The 19558-nt window shown below is 34.3% G+C and overlaps 2 protein-coding genes across 3 annotated transcripts; one reads left to right on the forward strand and one right to left on the reverse strand.

The window, feature by feature from the left end:
- Window positions 1-1532: 1532 nt before the first annotated feature.
- LOC114718380 (uncharacterized) lies at window positions 1533-5177 on the forward strand. The gene is made up of 8 exons (XM_028903679.1): window positions 1533-1749; window positions 2334-2666; window positions 3700-3771; window positions 3965-4032; window positions 4115-4265; window positions 4368-4448; window positions 4533-4625; window positions 4728-5177. Exons 2-8 carry the CDS (start codon window positions 2406-2408, stop codon window positions 4815-4817), a joined length of 816 nt encoding a protein of 271 aa, XP_028759512.1. The 5' UTR covers window positions 1533-1749; window positions 2334-2405; the 3' UTR covers window positions 4818-5177.
- Window positions 5178-5595: 418 nt separating this feature from the next.
- Window positions 5596-15828, reverse strand: LOC114718378 (sulfhydryl oxidase 2). 2 transcript variants are annotated; one of them, XM_028903677.1, is made up of 12 exons: window positions 15201-15828; window positions 12935-12959; window positions 12749-12841; window positions 11063-11244; window positions 9250-9322; window positions 9077-9145; window positions 8906-8979; window positions 8676-8820; window positions 7587-7627; window positions 6968-7114; window positions 6442-6876; window positions 5596-6005 (listed from the first exon to the last, which is right to left on the reverse strand). In XM_028903677.1, the coding sequence occupies exons 1-12, from the start codon at window positions 15428-15430 to the stop codon at window positions 5984-5986; spliced, it is 1536 nt and encodes a 511-aa protein (XP_028759510.1). In that variant the 5' UTR covers window positions 15431-15828; the 3' UTR covers window positions 5596-5983. The 2 variants fall into 2 exon arrangements, with proteins under 2 accessions (XP_028759510.1, XP_028759509.1); XM_028903676.1 differs by lacking the exon at window positions 5596-6005 and having other exon boundaries at window positions 6390-6876.
- Window positions 15829-19558: the final 3730 nt, after the last annotated feature.

A 19558-nucleotide genomic window follows, 5' to 3' on the forward strand; every position in this document is an offset into this window, starting at 1 on the left:
TGTTACTTATTGAATGTCGTGTTTTTCTATCTTTCTCTTGCTTCCATCAATGTTCTTCAATTGGAGCAAAGTTGATTTTTTTTTAAAAAAAAATTTTAAATAGATATAATGAGTTGACTACTTTTTTTAAAATATAATTCTGATAAAGTGATTGAAAATAACTTGTAATGGAGTAAGTATATTTTCTCTCAATAATTCTTGACATAAGGTGCGGAAATGTTAATTCAATATCAACAGAAATTAAATATAAAATATAAACTGCCTACATTTCATATAAAAAGATATATTAGGAAACTTAGGCTAAATTACTCATATTCATTATGTCAAGTCCTTCAATCATACGTGATCATGTGTTGTTTTTTTTTTTTGGTTTCATGTGAATTTATAATTATTAAATACTAATATTTTAAAAATAAAACACATAATGTGTAATTGGAAGACTTAATATAAGGGATATTAGTAACTTGATATAAATATTGTCCCATCTAAAACTACTAAAAATCCAAGGCTCAAAGTCTGAAAATAGAAAAACATAACAACATACCATTCTGGAAACCAACCCAACAACATATAAACCAAATAGAGCATGAAATTTTTAACTGGGAGTCCTAGAGGAAGATTAACATCTTAAAGACCAGACCAAACTTAAATTCCATCCCATAGTTGTAAGTTGTAACTCCACCAAACCAGACACTACTAGAAGTTTCAAAATGTCAAGGTAGATTATTTTAAAAGTATTTGAAAACGTATTTGATATGTTTAATAAAAGATTACTTCCACACAAACGTAATTTTAATCACGTGAGACCGGTTTTTAAAACATGCCCTTATTTATTTTTCTTTCTTTCTTAAACTAAATTTTCCCAAATCTAAAAAAAAGTTTAATTAAATCTCCCAATCTTGTTTAATTTTAAAAAAATAATTACTACCATCCACATAACTAATATACAAGTCTAACTAAATAAATATCATAACTATCTCTATATGAGATTATGAAAAATATCATACTACCAGAAGATATACTTTATTTTCGGAGATTATAAACAATATCAAACTATCCCTATATCTATATGATATTAACAAATCATATGTAAGATTATGTCAACAACAGAAAATCAATTACTCAATCAGTTATATTAAATCATTGATTATAATCAATCCTTAACTGAATCGATGGATATGGTAATATAAATTGATTGGATATACTAATTGCCCATTTAATGCTAATGTAAATTTAACTAATTAAATAATTAAACACATAACGAATTATTATTAAAAAAGCAGGAAGGCAAGTAGTAATTATTTCCAGTAATTATTTCCTTATTACTAGGGATTATGACAGGGAAATTGATTCAACAGAATAATGGGGGTTCGAATTTGGGGCTCAAGAAATGGGAATTCGCAATAACAACGAACACTGGGAAGTAAAAAGGCGAATCGTGGCGGCCCCACTCTCATACACGATTTCATTGATTCATTCATGCCGTTAGACTCCTTCTTCTTCTTTCTCTGGAGAGACCCCTTTTGGGTTTGAAGCAATATAAAAGCGCTCGCATGAATTGAATTGACGCTCGCCACAAATACGAGCGAAAATCGCATCTCTCGTTGCAGTCGCTTTGGGACAAGCACTAGACTCACTCTATCTCTTGCTTCGTCCCGAAAACACAGATTCCCATTCTTCGGATTATGATTTCTGGGGGCAGAAAAAGGTGGAAGCTTTCGTAGCTTGAGGATATTGGATTCCATTCTTGTAAGAATCTCACTTCCTTTTCCTCCCTTCTCTTTTTGTTCTTTTCTTTTTCTTTCTTTCTGGGTCTATTTCATCTTCCTCCTTTCTCTCTCTCAACCTTTCTTTTGGTGCCGGTACTTTCTCCTCTCTTTCTCTTTTTGTGCCTTTGGAATGTCTCTGCAAAAGTTTGGAATTATTGGGGGCATGCCAATTTGCCCTTTGGGTTTTTTCCCCTTTTACAGTGTTGTGTCTTTTGATAAAGATTTCTTACTTCAATGACACTCTTTTGGCCTTCGTGTTCATAATCATTCTTCAGATAGTTCCGTGAATTATTTGCTTTTTGTTCGGTTTCCATGCATCTACTGTCGTTGATTTTCCTATTATTTGAGAGTATTTTTGTTCATGAAATTACCCCTCCTTCACCTTCCCTTCTCTGTAGCAGCGTTTTGTGGGGTCCAGTTCTTTTGTATTGGGAATTTCAGCGTGAATATAAAGTTCGTCCAACTTTCAATCACCCCAAAAGGATAATTGTCCTTTTCCTAAATATGCTTCTGGATGTTGCTAAAATGTCATGTTTGATTTTTAAACATGGATTTCATTGACAGGATTTCTGAAGGAGACGAGTTTATTCGAGAGATTAATCAGACCACCCACAAAATACAGATATATCTTTCAGAATGGGGGATCACTTTGTATTGCTGGTTGATCGTTTGCTCACTGAATCTACATTAGAAGCTGCACTTGAAAGCCGAAATCGTGCAATGCAGGAGGCTGCATCCTCAGCTGTGAATGAAGCACCGGAAGTTGATGTCTCTTTGATAAAGATGGGGATGGAAGATGTGAAATCTCCGAGGAAAATTGTTGAATGTCGGATATGTCATGATGAGGATGAAAATTCCAATATGGAGACACCGTGCTCCTGTTGTGGTAGTTTGAAGGTGAGGTCAATTTCTTGAATATTTGCATGTTTTCATACTTTCTAGAACTTTCTGAGTTTTCCTAGTAGACTGTAATTTCTCTCCTCGGTTCAGGTCCAGAATTCTGTCTTGAATTAATGGAAAACTCAGTGACTCTTGAGATTACTTAATTCTCGTGACATTTATAGTTTCTGTTGCCAAATTTTCCTATGTCCGATTTAATGTTAACCATAAATAAGTTTGTGTTGATTACTAATTCACTCGTATGGCTGGAAATATGAATGCGGTTTGCACAATGCTGAAACTGCTGCCATTAAAGATAGTTTAAAGGATTTTGGTGGAGTCCAGGGTATATTGTCTGGCAAGTTAATTTATCATTATGGTTCTGTCTCCATTTTATTTCATCTGCTACGGAAAATGAGCATATCAGGAGAGATTGATTAGAAGCTTCAGAAATTTTTAGGCAAACCTGCTCTTGAAATGGTACTGTTCCACTCATTCTCAAAATGATGAAGTGTCACAAACAATAAGAGATGGGTCCTACTGAAAAGTTTGACATGCTTGTGTTTAATGATTACCTTTGTCCATGTATCTTTAGTTGATTGGATCCTTTTGTTTTTAAGTTTTTAATCTTATAAGCTTTTTCTTCCATGATTATATTTCTGGAAGAATTACGACTTGTATATTCTTTTGTACATTATAAAATCTGCGCTGACCTTTGGTCTGACATGTTACGTGTAAAAGTTTTGTAAAGACCATTGAATCTTAAGTTAGTCTATTACAGAATTGTATCAGTCAACTCAATTCGCATGCTATATAATTTGATATGAACAGTAAGATGGACTATGAAATATCTCTACTCGGCGTTTTTTTTTGTTGACTGGAGTCAGCTTTTGTTCGACCAATCATAATGAGTTAGTGTTAAGTGAGGTAATATATGAAAATTATTTGGTTCTCAGAACTAACACTGCTGAATAATTTGTTCAAGTTCATTTTCCCTCCTGACATTGATGATTTACACTCTTCTACACTTAGTTATTGATTATTTTTGCAGTACGCACACCGCAGATGTATACAAAGGTGGTGTAATGAGAAGGGTGACACCATCTGTGAGATATGCCACCAGGTAACTAGAAATTTTTCCAGTTGTTTTGCTCTTACATACTTTCTACTTAGTTCCATTGAAAAATTAATCCAAGGAAACAGTATTCAGTTTATCTGGGAGTGACATCATTTTCGCTGGTTATTTGGTATTCTTGATATTTTATTCCCTACATTGGAAAATGAAATCAAACTTATTCTTCAATTTTGAGTTTCAGCAATATAAACCTGGTTATACGGCTCCACCTCCATTGTTTCGGTTTGGACGAATTCCAATGAGTTTCAGGTAACTTCCTTAACATATATGTTAAAACAATTATCTTTTCCTCCTCTATGTCTCCAATATGTTCCTGTGCTGCCTATGGTAGGGGAAATTGGGAGATTTCTAGAAGAGATTTGAACAATGGTCATCTGGTTCGCATGGTTTCCACTGACCAGAATCTTAACAATTCTAACTACGACCAGTATTCAGCTTCTACTACAGGAAGTTTACCATGCTGTCGTTCAGTTGCTCTCATTGTATTCTTTCTCTGCCTCATCTACGATTGTTCAATATGCTTTTACACATTACAAGTTTCACCACCAACTCTCTCTCTGATCTTTGTTATTTTCTATGTGCAGTTCATGGTTTTTCTTATCTTAAGACATACTCTTCCTCTCATAATCAGTGGGAACAAGGACTATTCCTTTTCGCTGTTTTTGGTATGCCTGATTCACTATAACATCCGCATTTGATGGTACAAGTACTCTTACTAAGCATTGATCCATTCAATTGGAAATTTACAGTTGTTACTAATTCGAGCTGCGGGAATTGTTATTCCCATATATTTCATGGTGAAAGCGGTGACATCCATACAACGCCATAGGCGACAACAACGGGTATGTTTGACCTCCTTCCTCTTTACCGTGTTTACAAAACTCACAGGAAACATCTAATTACTTATTGTGAGGTCTCTTGTGTTCTTGTTTGCAAACAATTAGGAGCCTTCTAATGCCTTGGTCAACCTATCGGATGATGAAAGGGAGCAAGTAACTCTGCCCTCTCAGCTTCATGTTATTCGTGTTCAGTGAAAATGCTGTACATAAAACAACTTGAAGTAATACGAGTATCAAGCAATCTTTCTTCTGCTTTGTGATGAAAACTAGATGAAGACAGCTTCCTCTAGAACTTTGAACGGTTGAGGAGTTAGCAGTTTATTTATTGGAAAACACAGAAACTGTGGTATTGCTGGCCACTGCTGTTACCTGGAAACAACTCCTTGGCAAGTCTGGTGTGGCGGCAAGAATTCCCATTGCTGCTTATAATTTGGAGTTCTCAAGTGTATAGAGAATTTTATATAGAGGGGAAAAATATACTGGGAGTAGATGTCAAATATGGATTTATATTCCTGTATATATTATAATGCAAGGCATGCGTCTTTCAGACTTTAATCTCAGACCTATTTTTCTGGCTTCCTTAAAACTTTTTCATGCTATTTGCATATGCTGTTGACGGATTTAATTAATCTGACATGGACAGTGTCAATGTATCTGCATCATTCAGTTATTGTCAAATTCAATCGGATTCTAAATGGCTGCTGCAACGCTTGGTGCATCTTCTGCATATCCTTTTATAAACAATATTTTACAACAATTTAAAAAGGTAAAGAGATATTTACTGATAAAATGATATTCTCTGATATAAATGATGTACCAAAAGTGGCAGCAAACATTCAAAACATAATGAAATGAATCATTGAATCTTGAACTCAAGCATTGTAACCATACCTTGTCAATCTCCCCTCCTGTAAATGGTGGTTTCGTCCCAGTCACGAATAAATCACACGGCTGGTATTGTGTGCATTGTGTACAAAAGGAGTTATGATGGCAAATACCCATGAGAAAAAGTCAACCAAACTGTTAATGGTTGAAACCTAAGTGAAAAACATGTTACAAATGTCTGGTATGTGATGAACCGTACAAAGTAAAAATAGTCGTGTTCTACAAATGCTATCCATTGCATTGCCTATAGATTTACACAGCAAAAATGTTACATTCGTGAGTAATTGCAGGAACTGCACATTTGGTGAATATTATTAGTTTTGCACAGTAATTCAAATTGCTCTAAAGAGCAAGAACTGTATTCTGTACAATTCAAAGAGGCTATCAAAGTATCATGAAGGGCCTTGACCAAACTCGTTCTTGAACTTCAAACTGCATTTCTACAGAAAGCTGGTATTCATATTCGCCCATCAGTTCTACTTCCAAGTTCTCCTCGGCCTGAAGCATGGGAAAACAAAAGAAATAAATAACTCAACTCTCTTCACTAACTTGTTAGCTAATAAATTCAATCATTTAGTAATTAATTAAACAGTTCTTGTTACAAAATGATACGTATCCCTTTACAATACCTATAACAAGAGCACAAGATATTTAAAACTGACGGATTAATAAGCAGATATAGGACCATCAAAAAAACATTATGTGAAATGTGTGTGTATGTAACCACAGATCAAATTGCAAAAACTGTGTTTGCTTGAAATCGAATTGGTTAGATGCCAGTTCACTCAGTGAATAGATCTGGCTGGCCCAGGTCCTATAACGAATACCCCTTTCTACTTTCCAAATTTTCAGGCTCCCAATTTGTTAGTTAAAAGAGTTTCATTACTCTCATAATTATCAAATGTTCTTTGTAGAGTGAAGGTGGAGGAAATACTTCCGGCTTTTCTGCAGTGAACGCCAGTAGCAAGCAAGTGCTCCAAAACCACAGCTAGCAACAGCAATTGCCAATGCAGCTCCTATAGGCACAACTACTGCATTTGTTGATGCTATTAATTCTTCAACAGCTACCTCAATCCCTTCATTTTCGCCAATGTTCTTGTCCTTGTATAGAGAAGCCAGCGTGTTCCCGTAATAACTACTCAAAAACTCGTAAACCTCATCCCTGTTCCATGCAATTTGGTTGTTCTGTGTGTCATGGACTGAGTAACAGGATGAACAAAGCTGCTTTGGAGGCCATATCAACTTAGGGAATTTGGGGTCCCCCGTACCCAAAGCGGCTTCTTCTTTCATCAGCCTCTCATTGACCTCGTTATGGGCACTCCACAACCAGAGTGCGAATTCTCTGGCTTTGTTGAAAGGACTTTTGACACTGAAAATTAAGGTCATTAGCAATTAGAAGGGGGGGAGGAAAAAAATGGAACCTCAATGATACAAACAAGTATAATTCTTTACTCCTTTACCTTGAACACATCTTGTAAAAATGTTGCCGACATTCCTCACAGATGAAGTAGTTGTGAACAAATTCACATGTAGTGTTAAATGCAAACTCACTCTCTCCATCATCAATTCTCACTGAAAGTGAATGCAGAAGAACCCATAAACCACAGCTGAAAAAGGAGAGAGAGTGAGCACAGGTTAATACTGTAAATATGATACTAAAAAACTTTGTAGTCTAAAGCATGCAAAATCTAAGGTTATTGAGGGCGTCCCATCCTTGTCATTATGCCTATAGTAGCACGTACTGACACAGTGGCCGCACTGATATATCAGTACAAGCACAACATCTGAAGTATCTATAGCACAATCACATTCTTGTCCTTGGCTGGAGTCATTAACAACTAACACAATATTATGCAAACAGCAACTCTGCCCTAATATGCAATTACCCATCCAATAACAAAGCCAAAGAATCATCGTTGAAGGCAGATTGAATAAATACACACAACCGGACAACAAAAAAAATCACATGCCAAGAAACCCGCACGTAACAAAATTTTGTGAATGTTATGAGGAAAATGAATGCGCCAATTGACTATTTATGGAACCAAACAGTTAAGAGCATTAAAGGCAAAGCATTACCTAAACCCCCTGGTTTCATTCTTACTGCCGCGGCAGAACATCTACAAGAGAAGGATTAAACATAAAATATCAGAAATATTCTTTTCTTTTATCACCAACAGCTAAATCTCATTCCATGATAGAATTAATATTCAAATTTCATGTAAGAAGGCAGTACTAACAAGGTTGACTGATAAAAGAAGGTAACTCATACACAACTCTCATGCCAATGGTTCCATAGTTTAATAAACCATTTTTATCCCAACACTAGGGACCATTTCCATGACAACTCTACCCCTTTCCATATCAAGCAGTCTCTAATCTTAGCACTGAAATTTCAAAGGAAAGACAGAATCCCTTCGTTTTGCCATACATATGTCCCATTCCAGCTTTCCTGCCTTTTCTTCTCTGCGCTCAAATTGATACACAGGGACATTGTATTCACTTTAGAACATTGACTCCTGTATTTGCAGATTCTTTCTTAAAATTAATCGATTCCATTTCTATTTCATACCACTCTTAAAGCTAAACAGGCAAAATATAGCGAAGTTCAACCTACTTGAGTCATGGTCCCAGGAAAGGCCCTATTCCACCTCATACAACAACAGATGTGACTAAAAATGAGTTGGTCTCTCCGTTTCTTATCATATGTTGAAGTTAAGGAACAACATACTACTCGAATAATACAGGCAATTTCTATCACACTAAATCTTCTTAGGTGTAACTTTTGAGGACAAACCATGAAAGGCACAAATTAGTATAAGCAAGATTCCATCGTAACAATTGGTGGTAGTATTAATATAGTGTTTTCAAAGATAAACCCTTAGTCAACAACTACTGCGAAGTCCCCAATAAAGTATTGAGATCCTTCTTGTAAACATTTGGACTCAACACAGTCTAGGAAGAAGTACATTACAAAAAGATATAAAGGATCAGAATTTCATCAGGTTCAGTTTTATTTGCATCCAATCTTTTAAGCACTCATAGGAGACAAAAATAGGCCACAGAATATATGCATGCAATGGCCATGCAAAAAAGAATACAAATTCCAGCTAGAACATTATAGCATGGAAGGGTTCAAAATATTGGATCAAAGTGCAGAGATTCTACCCAATACCCACGAGGCACCCCCTTTCCACAAATGTGAGAGCTCCTTGATGTAACCGTATCATCTTCCTCCTTATCAGCTGGCCACAAGTCTGCAGGGTACAGCTCATCAAAATTCACAAGTAATTCTGCAGTACCCCTCCGACATCTGAAACAAATGATCCACAACGGAAGGAATTGTTAAACAAAACACAGGACAGACAGAAGAAAGGTGAAGTTTAGGTTCATCTTACCTTTTTGAAGGATGATGAGCCACCAGAAGCTGAAGAAACTTTAAAAGTGAAGCACGAGTCTCTTTCTTTATCATCTGCATAGGTGTAAGTATGTGTGTTTGGTCATCCCCTAGACTGAGCACGACCACAAGAGAGATAGGAGAGAGAGCGAGAGAGAGCATGACCAGTTACCTTATGCTCTAAGATGATGTCAAAGGCTGTAGAAGTTGCCTCTTCAACATCATAAATAGCCCGTGCGATCTTTCAAAGTCACGTATGCCATGTGTCAGGAGACAAGATTATGAGAAGAAACTTTGACTTGAAATTAAAACAAAAGGAATTTATGGCCAAGCTGACAAAAGCACCTGTCCAGGGTCTGACACATTGGAGGAAAGATGCTGCTCATTTTCAAACTTCCGATCATCAAGGTTAAATGAGCTGTAACATTTAAAACATTAGAAGGTAATAACTTCAAGATACATAAGCAAAATAAAAGACTACAACTTTTAAGCTCCTTCAAGAAAAAGTGACATGCTATGAATTATGAAAGGCTTCCTCATATTTCTACACACTTGCACCTATTTATTTGATTTTTTTATTCAGCTTTATCTCCAGCACATAAATTTCTAACAGCAGTAAAATAATCCTTTGAATGTGCATGAAATTACAACAATAAGAAGCCTGATCCATTAGGTGAGATTAGCTCCATGGATCACACAACACCAATGTAAAATAATCCTATGAATATTCTTGTTGTCCTTTTAGTGCCCAGCATTCACTACTATATAGTATTGCTGATCTAGTAGCAGTACAATAAAAATTTACTTTAACCTTGTTAGGTACTTCCAATCATAAATAGCTCTTGATGCCTTTCCTCATTACCTAGCTAGTATTCTATGCACAACATCCCTATCCATTTCAGTGCCCTTCTATATTATCGATCTTAGATACTTGAACTTTGTCACTCGCAGTATGATCTAATCTCCAATTTTCACAATTGAATCATTTCTAACTTGCTTCTTACTGAACATATAAGGTATATATTCTATCTTGCTCCTATGCAGGAAAAAACCCTTTGATTCCAAGATCCATCTCCATAATTCTAATTTAAAATTAGTCTCTTCTCTTTACTCCGCAACAAGGACTATATCATGTGCATGAAATTACACGCTCAACAAATTTGTTAATTATGCATATTTCTTGCTGGTTTTTCCAGACAGAGACAATTGCTATTACATGTCAACGATCAACTGCAATCTGCATTTGGCTCGTTATAGATATAAGAAAGACAAGCGCAATAATTCCAACAATAGTATGCATGGCAATCCAACAATCTGAAGCCAATATCAGAATAACTTGATTGGATATCAAACATCTAAGTGGTCTATTTATCATCTTTGATAGATATAAACAAAGTCAGTATTTTGTCCTTTTAGTCAGCTAGGAAAATGGTCAGTTAGAAAGTGAGAAGGCCCAAGTTGTTTAACAATCACACTTTCGCTTTGTTCCCTTGAACTCTAGAAGTCTGACCAAATAATGGTTAATTACTAATACTAAAAACAAAATCTCAATAAACTGAAAGCTGAACCAAAGGATGATAAACTCCACTTGACAAGCTGAATGACTTAAATAAGAGAATGGAGAGGTGCAAAAAGGAATAGAGGGGCCCGAGGGGGAAAGTCCTGCAGTAAACAAGACATAATAAAAAGATTCTTAAGAATATTCTTCTAGGTATTTTCCTAGTCTTCTGCCATGGTCTAGAACGTCTGAACCTGTTGGATCAATACAGAACTGATGCTGTTACCCATATGATTTTCTTGTAAAATGCTAAATTAACCTAGCAGTAGTAGTCATACTTCTTTTCTCCAGTTTTTTTTACTTCAAGAAAAATTAAACATGGGTTTTTTCCCCCGGGGGGGGAGAGTGAAGAATACAGCAAGCATCATTCTCATGCAATTATGATTGCACCTATTTCTAAAAATTTACAGGAAGATTAGCAAGTTCAATTTCAGTACTTTTGCTCTTCCTTTTCTCTGTTCATGAATAGTTTAGCTCATTTCTCAAACTCCATAAATGCACAGGAAGCTCAAAATTTGACAAGTTTTACAGCAGAGAATATTGACAGTTCACGTAAGATATTGTAACTGCATTAACAGTAAATGAATGCATTCTTCATACCTGCCCATTCGCTTGTTGATCCAACGTAGCAACCGATCAGCTGTGCGGCCATCATCGATTGTATGTACATCACTTTTATCCTGATTAGGTTCCCAACTACCACCAACGAATTTAGAAGGAGGGCCCCAAAAGAGCATAGGATAATGACCAACAGAAAACTTATCACAGAGATTCGTATTTATCTGTGCTGCCAAACAAGAGGAGAGACCAATCACCAAGGCGTGTTTTACTAATGAATAAAGTTTCAAGTGAAGCTAACCCATTTCAAAGTTGACAAGTGAAGCAGCAGCAACATATCAATTATCGAGTTTGCATTATGGAAGTTGTTACAAATAAGAATTAATCCACCAGGAGTAAGAAATTTAGATAATGACCCACATAAGGGAGCAGTTAGAATCGAACTCTTGACTATCTAATTGTAGGGGTTCTGAGAATATGTCAAAATATTAAGTTATAAAACAATGCCAAAAATAGTTTTATTATAACCTCTGCCAAAGTGAGGGAAGACCGGGGGGGAAAAAAAAGTCTCAGAGGAAGAGGAGAAAACCAGTTTTCTGCAACAAGAAACTAAATTAAGAGACAGTAATGTACACCAACGAGTGACTAGGTGTTTAACAGAGTGGGTCCAAGAATACACTACAGAATAATTCTATGTAGGGACAGACTCTCAGGAATCAGGATGTTGAGTTCTAATTGCTTGAAGTGATTTTTTTAGTTGAAATCATAGGTTAATTACTCTGTTATTTTCAATAGCTATAATGGATCAATTCATTACAAAAAAAGTTAAGGCCCATAACTAGAATTTTATTTTAGGTGAATTTCCCCAGAGCTAGTTTTATTATTACCTCTAAACAGCTCTTAACAAGTGCAGAAAAAGCACAATTTCACTATTCTTTGCATTGAAAATTTTAATTGGGATAGGGAGCAGTTAGAATCGAACTCTTGACTATCTAATTGTAGGGGTTCTGAGAATATGTCAAAATATTAAGTTATAAAACAATGCCAAAAATAGTTTTATTATAACCTCTGCCAAAGTGAGGGAAGACCGGGGGGGAAAAAAAAGTCTCAGAGGAAGAGGAGAAAACCAGTTTTCTGCAACAAGAAACTAAATTAAGAGACAGTAATGTACACCAACGAGTGACTAGGTTGTTTAACAGAGTGGGTCCAAGAATACACTACAGAATAATTCTATGTAGGGACAGACTCTCAGGAATCAGGATGTTGAGTTCTAATTGCTTGAAGTGATTTTTTTAGTTGAAATCATAGGTTAATTTGCCTAGGTGGAAACGTGTTGCATGTTTGGGATAACATTAGAAGCCTTAGAAGTCAGTTAGGACCAATAAGAAGCTAGTTGGATGAAAAAATTATGTTTGGCATGGCTTTGGGGGCAACTGACATTTTGCTCAAAGGACACTTTAAAGTTGAAACAACTTTTTTGGTTTTGGCTTCTGGCTTTTCTTCATATTTGAACCTTTTGAAACAAGCAACCTAAACATAAAACTGACAAACAAAAAAACAGGATAACTGATCCAACTAGAAGTGAGATATCCCAGGATACGAAGAACTAAAAGTGATGGTCCCAAATGTCTAATTGGTGAAACTCATAACGAAAGCAAGCAAGCAACTTGTAAATTCCATATAAACAATATAACATACTTGAAACAAAGTAATAGAAGATGCATTTACCGTCAAGGCACAATCTACCCTAGTCATTAATATGATTCCCGGATGCACTGCATCAGGTCCATTAAAAAGCCTCGCAACCTTTTCATATTGGTGCTGTAACATAAATTAAAAATGAGAATTAATGATAATCCCAAATTACTAATTCACTAACCCTCAAATTTTAAACTGTATTTTGGTAAATAATACCTTATAATTCCTGCAAGCAGGGCACCTGACAGAAAAGAAGGGGCATAAGGAAAATTAGAATCTATTGTACTTATATTTCATGATTATTAATCTATGTGCATAAAAGAACTTGCAGCAAAATTCCTTATGAAGGAACGCAAAAATTAAGTTGAGCTCGATAGCAGAAGCACTTTTATATTTCAATTGAAAAAAATCCTACACCACCATCTTAACTGCATCAGGAGATGCTCGGACCCAAAGTCCAAAAATATGTTCACCAAAATATACACAGAGAAGTGATATTGTCAAGAAAAACCAAAAGAATGAAGTGAAACAGTGGGAAACTACTAGATAGGTTTGACTGAATTGAGTACCTCCGAGTCCATTCATGAAAATGATATCATCCATTAATATAAAAACTCTTCATACAATCCAGTTTGATAACTAAAACAACCAAAAAATTTGTTAACTAAAATAATGAGCCATTCTGTTTGTAGAAAGCTCATTAATTCCGTGCTAATGAATTATTTATACATGATACAGATTTAAATTAACAGCACTGAGGATTATTTTCATGCCCATAGTTTTTCTTAAATAGAATTGCTAATCTACTTGCCCATAGTTTTTCAATAGAACTGCCTATATGTTAATTTCTATCAAAAAAGAGTGAAGAATTTACATCACAACCAGAATTCTATTATCTCTTCCACTTACATTCTAGCCACTTAGCATTTTATGAACTGAGATCTTACCTTGGAATATCATAGCGATAAATAACCAGCTAGATGACTAAATTGTAATATGAGTATGATAGGATCCAGCGACCCTCATTGCTCTATTCAAGGAAGAGGCTCAATGATTAATTATCTAGGGCATTTTAATTATATTTTTATGTATATCTTATATCAGACACGTGTCCTTATGTTGGTTGTTTTATGTTGTCCTTAGTCAGCTGTTGCATGGTTAGTTATCGTCAGTTATGTCTTAGGAAAGTAAGTGGTTAATTAATATCAGAATTGAAGCAGTTAGAAGTATGATGTATTATTCAGAAAATACTTGGTCTTGCCTAGAGTTCAGATTCTGGTTCTAGCGTCTCCCTTCTCTCCCCTTTTTCTTTCCCTCTTTCCCTCTTTTCTCTCTTCTTCCCCTCTCCCTCCCGCTAGTCGACCAGAGTATACTAACCACATAGTTCTTGCACCTATAGGAATATAGGACATGATATCATATATGTAAAGAGCACATACATAATTATTTAGACATAATTAGGATAGCAAGAAGCTTGGAACAACTATTGCTTAAAATCCACAGAAAGATTTCATTCAAAATTGAAAACTAAAATATTTATTGATAATTTTGTTATGAGGATTTATTGATAAGTTAAATGGTCTGACAAAGTACAAATAATACAAAACAATTACTCAACAAGAAAGCCAACTGGGGAGAACAAAATATAAGTGAAGTAGGGAAAGGAAACTAGGGCTGAATCAGAAGAGAGATTAACGAGAAAGAATAAAAGAGGTTAAAGTTTTACTGCGCGTTCAATATAGTCAAAGCTATGCAAAAGGGAAAATTTAAAAACATTAAAAAAATAAAAAAAGCTCCGCAAAAGTGGTGAAAATAATTTCACATGCAAATGTATAACACACCTAGAATGTAGGTGATGTATTCCAACAGCAGCTCAAAAGCATGTCAAAGTATAAAATACATTTAATTGAGTATTTTAGGGATGTATCAGATAACCAGCCTTAGTCACAGAGGTTGTACTTGGCAATGATGCTATCACAAGCAACAACTGCAAATTATACTACAAATCTGGCCTCACATAACAAAAAATGTATGGGTGGACAATATGAAGTGGATAGTTTCAAGTCAAGGCTAGGTCTTCCACTAGATTGTCCCCCCATTTTCACCTTTACTACCCACATTCTCAATTTTCCGGCATCTTCAATGAATTTTTAACATTAACATACCATTTAAACTATAGGCAATTTCTCATTGTTACAGCAAACTCAACAAACAACTCGATCAAATTTTCGAAAAGCATTGTAATGCCATATCTACCTTACCCTAAATTCTAAACGCTTTCAGATTCCAAATAATTGTCATATGAATTCATTTCTCTCACTATTTTATAGACAGATCTACACTTTTCTGGCCAAAGGCCCATACACCCCTTGATTTTGGTACACTCCTTTAACAAGAAAGGGTTCAGGACCAAATAGAGATTTCAATAAACTTAGCAATACAAGGACATAAATATACAGATTGCAAAGGATTGCTCACTCACCAATGGGCAAAGAATTCGACAACAGCAAAGGTAGCAGGAGTATCCTTCAGAACAGCATCAAAATTTGTTGCATTCAAGTCAACGGCATAATCTCGGAGATCTCCATTATTATCATTGTTTTTGACCGCTCTAAGGATCGAACGACGTGACCCCAGTGAAGAATCTGAAGTCACGATGGAGCTAACAGAAAGTAGGCTCAGAACAACAAGACCCGAATACACGCCAGACATGGAAATGGGCAGATAACAAAGCCAGAAGAAGAAAGAAGAGAGACAAAGCTATAACTTCAGAAGCATCTGCCCAATAGTTTCGTGGTTTATTGGCAAATATGCAAGAAAGGTGATGCTTTTGAAGTGAGGGTGGAGGGGGAGGGGTAAAGAAGGACCTGCCAACAGTTCCTTTCTGTTGGCTTCCTTACCAAACAGGTTTTGAAGCTCTTGGAACTCTATGGGTTGGAGGGGTTTGGAGTTGGAAACTGGTAAGCGATTCCTAATTACGTTTCCGTTTTGGAGAATGGAGATGGCCTGACCAGGGGATCACCAAACTACTTGATAGAAACCCTTTTCTTACGTTCTAATTTCCATTTTCTTGCCTGAATTACTCCTGTCTCCGACTCTTCCTTTCCTTGTCTTCTTATCGTGCTTCTTTAATTATGGCAAGCATTTGGCCAGAAACCTCACATATGAAAAATAAAATAAAAGATTAAATAATTTTTTGAAATAGCATAATTTTTCTGCCGAGGAACTTCTTTGACCTTAAATTTTAACGTGAAATGATCATATTGCCCATGATTTTTTTTTATTTTAAAAAAACCTCTCTGCAGCAGTACTGGCAACTAGAGCTCCAACAACGGATAATTATTAGCAAGGAAGTGGTCAACAAAAATAACTATTTTACTTTAAAAAAACAATAACTTTAATTATATAAAATGACAATAAAAATTTTAGTATGAGAGAATTACAATCAAGTCCCATATGAGAGAAATAACTTCTAAAAGAGTCCAATAACAACCTGAACAGTCTGTAATAACAAGTTCTAGAATAGAGAATAACAACTTCTGAGACTTGTTTTGTAATTTTTTTCTGTGAGACCTTATTGTAATTCTTCCTTTCAGTAGTGGCAACTAGTTTTTTAAAGTAAATTTGAGTTTTAAGTATTACTATTTTAAAAAGTAACAACTTTAATGACATAAATAATAAAAAAATAACAAAAAAAGAAGTTAAAAATTACTGAATGGGTGCTTGGATGAAACCAAACCACATTTTGGAGAATAATTTCTGGAGAATAGATTTTGTGAAAAAGTGGTTCCGATAAAATGAGAGTGTTTGGATAACTGTTATCAGAAACACTTTTTATATATACAAATTACTAAAAAAGACATAAGTAAATATGATAATTACATAAAAAAATAAATTTTATAATATATTTAAATTTGAAGAAATAAAATTGTTAATAATATATTTTTACCAACATAATTAATAATATATGAGATAATGTAATTGATAAATAATTAATATGTGTATATATATTTATAAAATATAAGACTAAATATGCTTATAAAAAAATAATTAAGGGGTGTTAAAGTCATATTACCGTTTGAATTTATTCTGATACGCACAATTATATCCTTCAATTTGAGCGAGAAGTAGAATGAATTCACTTCTTTTGAAGTCATGGTTTTGATTCAAAACCATAGTTTGCCAATTTCTTCTCTTGTTTGGCAAGTTTGGAACCCAAAGATTTGGGTTTCAAACCATGGTTTTGAAAGTTAGCCAAACAGACCCTAAATACCAAAGAAGGCATGTCAACAAAAAATTATTGTTATTTACAAATTTCAAGTTATCAACACCAATTAAAATGTTGTTACCAAAATTTGATTTTAAATTTAGTAATTTTTAGCTTTTTTTGTCATTTTTCTTAAAATAATAAATGAAAAATCAGCTTCTTACTAAAGTGGTGAGACAACCATTACGCAAGAAAATGATAAACGTGGTAACTTTAGCATGAGTCAAAGGATTTGTCTTTTTCATTGTAACTCCACATACTATTCCTTTCATATAATCAGTTATTGTGTTGAGATTTTAGAAAAGCTTGGATCAAATTGGTTTTTTTTTTTTGGTCCAAATTGCATTAGGAAATCAAAATTATTGAAGAATCCCTTGAGAAAAGCTCCTTTAGAAAAGTTCAATTACTTATCAGTTCAGTAAGAGAAGTTCAAGATTTTATAATGTTTGCTTGGATCATCACCTTCAGTCACACGTCTACAAAAATCCACAAGTATTAGGAGTCACTAATATAAGACTCAGTTGATAAATTTAAAAAATAATAAAAAACCAAATAAATTATTTTAAAGTATTTATATTTATTGTTTTTTAAAATTAATTTGTCTCATTTATAAATTGATATATTATCTAACGATATACATAAGTATCATAAAAAGATCACATAATATATGCTATAATTAAATAATTTATTTAACTTTCTTAATATCTCCTATTTAATTAACTGAAATTATATTAAGGATTGGAGGCAATGTTTCGTTATTGAAATACTCTTCATATACAACCATCCTGGGGGACTTATTCAAGGTTTAATCGTAGCTTTTGGATTGGACTCAAAATGACAATAATGACATTCTAGTGAAGCAAATTATATGAAGTTTGATGGGATATGAGATTAGGTTTAAGAATCTTCATATAAGTGATTTGTTAAGTGAAATCACTTAATCAACCATCCATAAAAATTCAAAATTGTAAGAAATCGCATTATTCCTAAACTATCAATGTCACTTGTATCAATTTTCAATCAAATCAAATAAGACTACACCCGGAAAAAAAAACTAATTATAGGGAGAATTAGCAAGGAAATTTTATTACATCACTAATTCTACTGCAAAAGGATTAATGATGAAATTTTTTTGTCACTAATTTTCATCACAAAATATTTTGTATTGGTTATATAATTAATTATATAGTTTTTCAATCTTAATAATAAAATCATCCTTTTGTAATGTTTCGTCACAAAACATTTTGCATTGGTTCGATATTACTTGTAATTTTCCGCAAAGCGATTGGTTAGGCTTGCATTGGTACGGTGCTACGCGCGTAACCTTCCTTATCACGGGAACCATGGATGTGCGTGGGACATTAATCATTTTTATTCTTTAAAATTTGATTTGATTTTGATCCTAAAATTTGAAATCAGTGATCTTTGTCCCTAAAAATTTTAGAGATAAAAACATTGTTTCAAGAAAAAAAAAAGCTTTATACAAAATAAAATGAAGTAAAATTTTGCATTACATGTTCAGACAAAAAATAGAAGATACCTCCCAGAATCAAATTAACCTGTCGTAATATTAAAAAAAATAATTAATAAAATTTATTGAAAGGGTAGGAACGTATCAATTATGCCCATGATGAAATTTTTTTTTTTAATATTGGAATGTTTGATATATTTTTTTCCTGGGATCACTTCTAAAAGCCTCAACCAAACGTGCCCTCATTGTTTGAAAATGAATAAAATCGTTGTTTGGGAAGCCCTGGCCTCGAGTGGCTATTGACCTTTACGTAGGAATGAGCAACAAACTTATTACCTGCTAGCCCGCTCATGGCTCATGAAATTTTTATCCATTTAAGTCTGCCCAATTAGTCCAAATAAGATATTATAAACAGGGGGTTTAAATGAGTGGGGTAGCCCATTAAACGGGTTGAGTTATGGGCAAAATATTGGGCTGTCCATATCTGTCCGTTTAAGTTTTAATTTTTTAAAATATTTTATTTTTCATTTAATTAATGATATTGTTTCTTATTCATCTTTTATCAAACCTTCATGCTTGTCTAAGCTTTTATTTTATCTTCTAGGTGAAAGTTAGAACTTTCAAAGTTTATAAGACTTTATGATTGGTGACTACTTTTATGATTTTACCAGACTTTGATTGTTTGAGAATCTAAGTGAGGTTGTGTGATTGAATATGGTTGATGTTATTTCATATTTGATTTGCTATTTGGTATACAAAACTTATTGACAACTTCATAAGGTTACATATACAAAATAGCTATATTGAAAAAAAAATTAAAACAAATAGGTTACCCCGTAACCCAGTCAGCCCAACGGGCTGCCCCGTAGCCCATTTAATACGGGCTAAATGTGCTACTATCGGGTTATGGGTTAGCCTATACCCATTTATTCATAAATAGGCGGGCTATTAGCTAACCTTCAGATTAGCACACTCTGCGCATTGCTCAGCCCTACCTTTATGACTCTTTCCGATCACCACCATGTTACGTGAATATTAAGGAATCTCTTTCTTTCTCATAAAGCAAAGGCATAACTCTTCATCTTAACAAAATTAATATTAT

Source organism: Neltuma alba, unplaced genomic scaffold (assembly GCF_004799145.2).
Source record: "Neltuma alba isolate B1F8T4 unplaced genomic scaffold, ASM479914v2 tig00011844_pilon, whole genome shotgun sequence".
NCBI lineage: Eukaryota > Viridiplantae > Streptophyta > Magnoliopsida > Fabales > Fabaceae > Neltuma > Neltuma alba.

Coding starts and splice junctions, on each gene's coding strand:
- LOC114718380 (XM_028903679.1), top strand. CDS start 2,406: ATGGGGGATCACTTTGTATTGCTGGTTGATCGTTTGCTCACTGAATCT. Junction 4,033..4,114: donor CGAATTCCAATGAGTTTCAG/GTAACTTCCTTA, acceptor TGCCTATGGTAG/GGGAAATTGGGAGATTTCTA. Junction 4,266..4,367: donor GTCGTTCAGTTGCTCTCATT/GTATTCTTTCTC, acceptor TTCTATGTGCAG/TTCATGGTTTTTCTTATCTT.
- LOC114718378 (XM_028903676.1), bottom strand. CDS start 15,430: ATGTCTGGCGTGTATTCGGGTCTTGTTGTTCTGAGCCTACTTTCTGTT. Junction 7,115..7,586: donor AATGAAACCAGGGGGTTTAG/GTAATGCTTTGC, acceptor CTCCTTTTTCAG/CTGTGGTTTATGGGTTCTTC. Junction 6,877..6,967: donor TTTTACAAGATGTGTTCAAG/GTAAAGGAGTAA, acceptor CTTAATTTTCAG/TGTCAAAAGTCCTTTCAACA.